Below are 8247 nucleotides of genomic sequence, written 5' to 3' on the forward strand. Positions count from 1 at the left end.
AAGCATAGAACAAATAAACAATGCAATTGGAGATAAAAAATATAATCATAGAATCACTTTGTTGAACAAAATTTAATTTAATTTTTGTCCCTTATGAGTGGAGGCCCTATCTTTCCCTTCCCAATGCATAAAGACATACTAACCCAAAATAAGGGGAAGGGGCTAAGATAATGGTCTGCTATGAAAAAACTACTGGAAGGGACATGTATAGTGTGTATGGTGGTTGCCATTTTTAGTGGTTTCCCAAAACCGCAACAATATATATATTCCAGATATTTTTGATATATTTCAGATATCATATATATATATCTGATATCATATATATATATATGATATATTTCAAATATATCTGATATATTTCAGATATTTTTGATATATTTCAGATGTCATATATATATCTGATATCATATATATATATATATGATATATTTCAAATATATCTGATATATTTCAGATATATTTTTGATATCAGATATTTCAGATATATATTTCAGACATTTATTATTTATTATTTTGTGTATATTTGTGTATATTTCACTTCCGGTCCCTCGAGCGACGAGGCTTGCTTCGATCTCTCCACGGCATCAAAGTTTGAGTGTTTTCCCGTTCGTTTCTTTGTCAAATTTCCGCTGGGTATTTTGTTGTGTATGTGTTATTCTGTGTTTCTATTTGGTTTTGGTTTTGTAGTTGTTGCAAATTTGTGTGTAATTAGTCGTTTTTTTTGTTCGCGCTTAATGCGCCTCGTGCGGCATGGCCTCTCCAGGCTCCCTCCCCCCCCCCCCCCCCCGTCAGTGTTTTGTGAATATGGGTTCATTCCTTCATAGTATTTGCTTGTTTCTTTGATTTTCTTTTCTCCCCCCTACCTCTCACGAACATCTTACCCTTTGTCCAGCGTTTTGAAAACAGAACAAACAAATAAACAGACAAACAAAAAAATTCTATATTAATTCTTTCTCTCCTCCCGGACACGTGCTTGTTCGCTCTCCTCCTCGTCTCGACTTGTGCCCCGCACCCTATATCTCGTTTTTCTTCCACCTCTGCTCCTGCTTTCTCAAATCCACATTCTCACTGAGACTTTTCCCAGATTGTTTTTCATGGTTTTGTTTAAATATTATTTAAATATGTTTAAACCGCAACCGTGATGCTGACACCCCCCCCCCCCCCCCCCCCCCCCAGAATTTCCATGTTTTAAACGTTTCCCAGTGTGTACCCTGGATAATAATAGGTACACCGTATCCCCTGCGTGTCATAAGAGACGACTAAGAGGGTTGGCGTCAGGAAGGGCATCCGGCCATAAAAACATTGCCTCAAAAAGAGAACCATGACAATTACAACTACATATGGGCAGGGTACAGCCCGAAGTGGAGATCGGTTTCTGAGGTTTGGGACATGGAATGTAGGGACAATGACAGGGAGATCAGGAGAAGTGGTGGAAGTATTGGTCAGAAGAAGAGTGGACATATGTTGTGTGCAAGAGACGAGATGGAAGGGAAGTGGTGTGAGAATGGTGAAGGGTAGGCAGGGACAGAAATACAAGTTTGTGTGGCAAGGGTGCCTGGAGGGCGTGAATGGTGTTGGTGTCCTGTTTTCTGAGGAGTTTGTAGACAGTGTGGTGAGTGTGACTAGAGTGAGTGATAGGTTGATGATGGTGAAAATGATGATTGGAAAGCTCTTGGTGAACGTCATCTCGGGATATGCTCCGCAGGTTGGTCGGAGCGATGAAGAGAAGGACAAGTTCTGGTGTGCGATAGAGAAGCTGATGGAAAACGTGAAAGATGAGGAAGTTGTTGTGGTAGGAGGAGACCTAAATGGACATGTGGGAAGGAGTATGGATGGTTTTGAGGGAGTTCATGGGGGTTACGGATATGGTGTGAGAAATGGAGAAGGTGAAAGGATTTTGGAGTTTGCTGATGGAGCTGATTTGTTGATTTGTAATACTCAGTTCCAGATAGAGGATAATAAGCTTGTTACATACACGTCAGGTGGGTCGACGACAACCGTTGACTACCTGATGGTGCATAGGCGAGACAGGGGGCACCTCCGGGACACAAAGGTGATCCCGGGGGAGGAGGCTGTTTCACAGCACCACTTGGTTGTCTGCGACATAAGGGTGAAAGGTGTGAGGAGAGCTCGGCGGGTGAAGTACCAACCGAGAATGAATGTGTGGAGGTTCAAAGAGGTGACAGTAAGGGAGGCATTAAAAGAGAGGCTGAGTGGGTAGAAGATGATGTGGTTGAGCTTGAAAGTGGTTGGATGTCAATGAAAGCTCGTCTGTTGGGAGCCATTGGTGAGGTATGTGGATGGACAAAAGGACCACCGAGGCACTCGGAAACATGGTGGTGGGATGATGAAGTTGGAAAGAGGATTGACGAGAAGAGGAAGAAGTTCAAGGAGTGGCAGAAGGCGAAGGGTACGGGAGCAGAAACAGCAGAGCATGAAAGTTATAAGGCAGCCAAGAAGGCTGCAAAGAAAGAGGTAGCAAAGGCGCAGGGGGCATGTCGGAAAATGTTCGGAGAACGCTTGGATTCGGAAGAGGGTCAGAGAGCAGTATTCAGGATTGCAAAGCAGATAGCGAAAGAGAGGTGTGATGTGATGGGGGTGAGTTGCTTGAAGGATGAAGTGGGACAAATCGTTGTCGACCCAGATGGAATTAAAGGAAGATGGAAAAGATATATGGAAATGCTGTTGAATACAGAGAATGAATGGGATGGCAACATAGAGAGTAACCCAGGTTTAGGATTGGCAGAGAAGATAACTGAGAAGGAACTTGAGGAAGCGATAAAAGCAATGAAAAGTAGAAAAGCTGGAGGGCCGACGGGAGTTGTGGGAGATATGTTGAAGGCAGCAGGAAGTTGGGTGTGAAGAGAATGACAGAGATCTGTAATCTGGTGGTGAAAGAAGGCCGCATTCCAGTGGATTGGGAACTGAGTACCCTCGTCCCTCTATACAAGGGGAAAGGTGACCCTCTGGAGTGTGGCTCGTACTGAGCAATAAAGTTATTGGAGCGGGCAAGGGGGTTAAGAAGGAGAGATGCAGAAAATAGGGCAAAATGGAGAAGATTGTCATGGGGACCGCAAGGCTAACCCCCGCTCTAGCAGGGAAAATGGCCTTTAAAATGCATGTTGTTGTTGTTGTTGTTGTTGTTGTATATATATACAGTATATATATATCGTTATGTCTGGGGGTAAAGCAATATCTAGAGCCAGGTAGATCTGTATAGGTAGGTATTCGACTGTCGCGATAGGGAATCTACCTGTAATAAGTTCTTCATGTTTAGGCATTTGTCGGGATAATATGTATGATTGTGAATCTACCAGGAGATTCAGGTGATAGTTAGTTAGGGAATAATGAGTATAGCCCTTGTATGTCTCACCTGGTAATCAAACCTTTGTCCATTATGGCACTGCAAACCACATAAACATTAGTTAGGACCTTTAGTACAACACTAAATGACGCCCTTCCCCCTGACATGACTTAGGAAGAAATCGGGCTGGAACACCGCCACAATTGGCCGCCACCATTTACACCTCCGAGAGGCCTACCCGCCTCGCATAGCACGTGCTATAACACAAGGACCACGGGGTCGGGGACAGGAGTGGCAGTGGCGCAGTGGGTGTGACCTGGATGAGGCGGCGAGTCGTGGGGGGCTCTGATTGGCTGAGCATTGCACCAATGTGACGTCATCAGCCGGAGATATTACCGAGGGTCGGACGCCATTTTCGGGAGATAAGACGAGAGTTGAGATGAGAGCTGAGCCCTGACCTGAGTAGAGAGTTCACTTCAGTTGAGCCGGAGGAGTTTAGTTGAGTGGAGTCCGGAGTGAGAGTTGATACGAGGGCAGTTCGTACGAGCAGTTGCCGAGCGCAATTGAGTCAGCAGTTCGTGTGCACAGGCAGTTCGGAACGGAGCAGTTGGAAGTTGGGTGACGAGCGCCATAACCAAGTTCAGGCAGTTCAGATCGGAGATCCTGAAGACGAGTTCAGAGGGCGAGGGGAGCTTGCTGTCCTGCTTTGGGGCCTCGTGTGCGAACGGAGTGGGCGTTGGCTCAGGCCTTTGCGTTGCTGTGGTGCTCGGAGGCAGTCAGAGAAGGCCTGGTGGCGGCCGAGCAGGGCCGTGTTACAAGAAGAAGACGACAAAAACAGATAAGCCTGAGCTCCGCGTCCATTTTGCACCAAAAGACGTGTTTCTTTCGTAATTCATAATCCCCCATTTTGTATTTGAGGGCTGGAGTGCGGGATCCCGATTTAGAATAGTTCATTACCGGCACGTATGTTCCTATCCTTGCTTTTCATTTAATAAATCGTTGTATTATTTTCTGTATATACCTGAACGCAGTTTCCTGTTTGATTTTAATAGATAAGGCTGCAGGGCTCTCGCTGTGTCCCGCCATTCCGCGCGTTTACGTGTTTGATTTGGAATCCGCTATTGAGTTTTCGCCTCGGAAGTTAAAGCCTTCTTCATCGGCCTCCGCAACTTTGTTTTTAATCGGAGTTGCGCGACAATATATATATATATATACAGTGTGTATATATATGTATATATATATATATATATATATATATATATATATATATATATATATATATATATATATATATATATATATATAGTTGCGGTTTTGAGTCTGTCAAGTGAGTGTAATAAAGGTTAAAGTCTGTCCCCCATAGTTAGTCACACAAGCAACATGTAGCCTCGCAATAGTATAGTTATGTCTTAGTATTTGTGAGCTTAGTTCCCTTCCAGTGTTAATTCTGTGTTGAGTAGGAGCCAGGGAGATAGGCCCTACTTGCCACCGATTTCCCCGCCACCCTAGCCTCGATCCAGTTTGTTAAGCATTGGGTGATCATTGGCCGAGTTAACACGAGGTAGGCCTAGGAAGGATCGGGGCGGAGTCGAGGTGGAGCGGCAGAAGCAATGACGGTAAGCACGAGCCGCCAATCAGAGTTTGAGGGTGGTGGCGGCGGCATGGCGTCAGAGGGCGTGGTGAGAAGAATCTGGTGAGTTCCAGAAGGTTCGGGGGACGTAGCTATAAAACCCGCTGCGCAAATCCCTCGACAGGACTTCCATCGGAGGGCTAAGAGGACTCGCAGAGGAACGCCGGATAAGCGAGAGAGGACTTGACTTGCTGCGAGGGAGAGAGATACAAGGACTCGCGTTGTACTGCCTGATGAACTTGACCATTGCACGGGAACGCGTGCGCTAACCAACACCAAGTGTATTGAAGAAGAGGAGTTGGTCGCTACATATATGCGGGCGCAGCCAGGCGCGTTTATAACGAAATAGCGCATTTCAGCCGCGCGAGTGAACGAGGCTGAGTAACCGCCAGCCGCGCTAAAGTCCACCCTCTACCGTTCCGCTCGATCATCATCCCTTTGTTCGAGAGACACGCTACGAGTCCCTGCCTTCGCCTGCCACCATCTTCGCGGGACGTGCCGGGGGCGGTGGAGAGCTGGACAAGGACCATTCCTGGACGCATTGGGGAACACCTGCCCATCTGCAATCCCCTGTGTGAGTGTGTGAGATGGTCGTGCGAACTCCCGCGGTTCCAAACTGCGCGGGCGAAGTTCCTTTTTCCGCACTGCTGCGTCACGCGCTCCTTGCGTTGCCTCGGTCCGTATCTCCTCTGCAGCGCGGCACGTATCTCATCTCCGTAGCTCATCTGCTTGGACTCAACTGCAGCGCGGCACGTATCATCTGCAGCGCGGCACGTATCTCATCTCCGTAGCTCATCTGAGGTGGGGGCGTCTCCCGCGGGTTATATAAGCCCCACCCTTGAACCTTCGCGAACCTCCCAGATCGTTCTCTCTCCGCCCGCTCAAGCCAAACCCCTTCGTGCTGGGTTGGTTGAGCGGGGCCGACTCACTCCTCCTTTCTATGACGAGGTGCAGAGACACGCCTTTCTTCTTCCAACCGACCGCGTGCTCAATGGAGTCCATTTGCGGCGAAAACCATCCAAACCTGGCACTTTGAAGATGGGACCTAATCTTATTTAATTCGGTGCAATGGAGAGTCGACTATTGGGAAACACAGCCTTAAACTACATGGAATAAGGGAATAACTATTTAAAAGGATATATGGTGCCCTGCGTGTATGTTTATGGAATTAACTACGAGGACGACCTTCGACCTTTCTTTACATTACGGAGGGTGACATTTCCACACAACCAACCATAATTCTCACATTCGTTACACTTTCTCAAATTCGTTACAATATATATATATATATATATATATATATATATATATTGTTGTGAATATGAGAATGTGTTTTTTTTTATTTTGTGGTGGTGGTAAAATGTTGTAAAAGGTTGTTGTAAAAGGTTGTTGTAAAATATCACCCCTCCTCCCTCCGTTGTGGTTGTATAAAGGTCAAAGGGCGTTCCCGTAGTTAGTCCATAGAAAAACATACATGTAGGTCACGATATATCTTTTCTTTTGATAGTTATCTCTTATTCTGTGTTTTAGGATAAGGCTGTGTCTCCCATTAATTAAAAGTACTCCATTGCACCAGTGAAAGAGAATAGACCCCCTTTCCTTCCCATCCCCAAAAGCCTCGATTGCCCATATTACCTCCCCTCCGATCCAATTGCCGCCATTGGCCACGAGGCAGGGTTGGGGAAGAAAGGCGTGTCTCCACCTCGTCATAGAGGGGGAGGAGTGAACCAGCCCCGCTCGACCAACCATGAGCCAGGGGTTTGGCTACAGAGGGCGGAGGAAGAGCGGTGGGGGAGGTTCGCAAAGGTTGAGGGGCGGGGGCCTATATAACCCAAGGCAGGGGTGTGGCAACGGGAGATGAGTTGGTCTGAGTCGGTTGCCAGAGGAGGGTCAGTGGTTGCGGTGGTGAGGAGTGAGAGAAAAGAAGAAAGAGTGAGGGTTTGGACCAGACAGGCAGACGGGAGATGAGCCTTTACCGAGAGACGAGAGGGAGTCCAAGGAGTTGAGTCCAACCAAGAAGTCCAGAGTTGAACTGCAGCTCGAGCCACCGCAACTGCATTTGCTGCAGCTGGAGCCACCGAAACAGCAGCCACAGCAGCGTGAGGCCTGGACGGCAGTTTGGAGCACGGCCGCGGAGGAGCGGCGGCTGCCCAACGAGTCAATCGTGCTGAAGGACCAGTGGACCTCCCTATCCCGCCAGCCATCCATCTCCCGCCAGTCCTATCATCAATTCCCCGCGTGAGTCAGTGTTCTGTTTGTGCTGTCCTGGGTTAGTTAAGTCTGTAGATAAGCTAAATTTGCACTGTGTCATCTGCGTCTTGTACTTGTAAATAAACTGAATTGCTTTTTGTTGCTTGTGTGTAAATAGTAAATAAATTCAGTAGTAATATTTCAAACCTTTTGTCTTTCGTCTTGGCCTTCTTTTTCCTCTTTGCATTCGTCGCCTTTGTCTTTTCCCCATTGGGCAGCTACGGTGCGATACGGCCAAAGTCTGGGTGAATCGGGTGAGTTTGTTAGGTCGCGGTCTTACACCACCGCTCGGTCTATAACATCTAACCGCGATCTATAACAATATATATATATATATATATATATATATATATATACATACATTTTCCTTTTGAAAATATAAAATGGCCCTTTAATCCATCCTCAATGAGAGGAAAGGTAGACTGTTTTCCAAGTTCACTTCCATGTTTTAAAAGGTAGCAAAAGTGTGCTGTCCTCGCATTATTCAATTAATTTGTCTGTATCTTCCTCCACAGGCTGCAAGCGTGTTCCTGGCCTACAAACGCTTTCGCTTGGGTGTCGATTCCACTTTCTCCGAGAGCTACGCGGACCCCGGGCAGACAAGCCAGGAGGCACCTTTTACCAAACCCTACCCCTCGAGCGGTCAGGTTGAGCACGCTGACTCATACCAGCGGTCTGACCCCTTTCCTGAAGGCGTAACCGACGGCCTGGGTTACCAGTCACAGCCATACTGAGGCCGCATATATATATATATATATATATATATATATATATATATATATAATGTCAGTTTGGGGAGGGAGAGGGGGGGATTCGGGGCTAAAAATGCAGCAAAACATGCAGTGTCTGTTTTTATCTGTTACCTATCTGAGGTGCATACGTCCTCAAGTGAAGAACCGCAGTGGATGGTGGTTACTACAGCATCAAGTCCCAAAACAAAATAAGACAAATCTTCTCGAATACCACAATTTACGTCCTTGCACCACTACATGACATTGACGGAATTTTCTGAAAATCAATCCCACTCAGCTTGTGGGATAAAATCCATAGACATGAGGAAACA

The 8247-nt window shown here is 46.6% G+C and overlaps 1 protein-coding gene across 1 annotated transcript in view; it reads left to right on the plus strand.

Moving 5' to 3' along the window:
• Nucleotides 1-7918, plus strand: part of LOC137433701 (synaptogyrin-3) — a 21169-nt gene extending 13251 nt beyond the window's left edge. Inside the window, exon 3 of the mRNA XM_068125968.2 lies at nt 7700-7918. Within this exon, the coding sequence (XP_067982069.2) occupies nt 7700-7918 (219 nt within the window). The remainder of the gene's footprint in view (nt 1-7699) is intronic.
• The last annotated feature ends 329 nt before the right edge of the window (nt 7919-8247 follow it).

The sequence above is a fragment of the Myxine glutinosa genome, chromosome 10 (assembly GCF_964187855.1).
Source record: "Myxine glutinosa chromosome 10, kmMyxGlut1.1, whole genome shotgun sequence".
NCBI lineage: Eukaryota > Metazoa > Chordata > Myxini > Myxiniformes > Myxinidae > Myxine > Myxine glutinosa.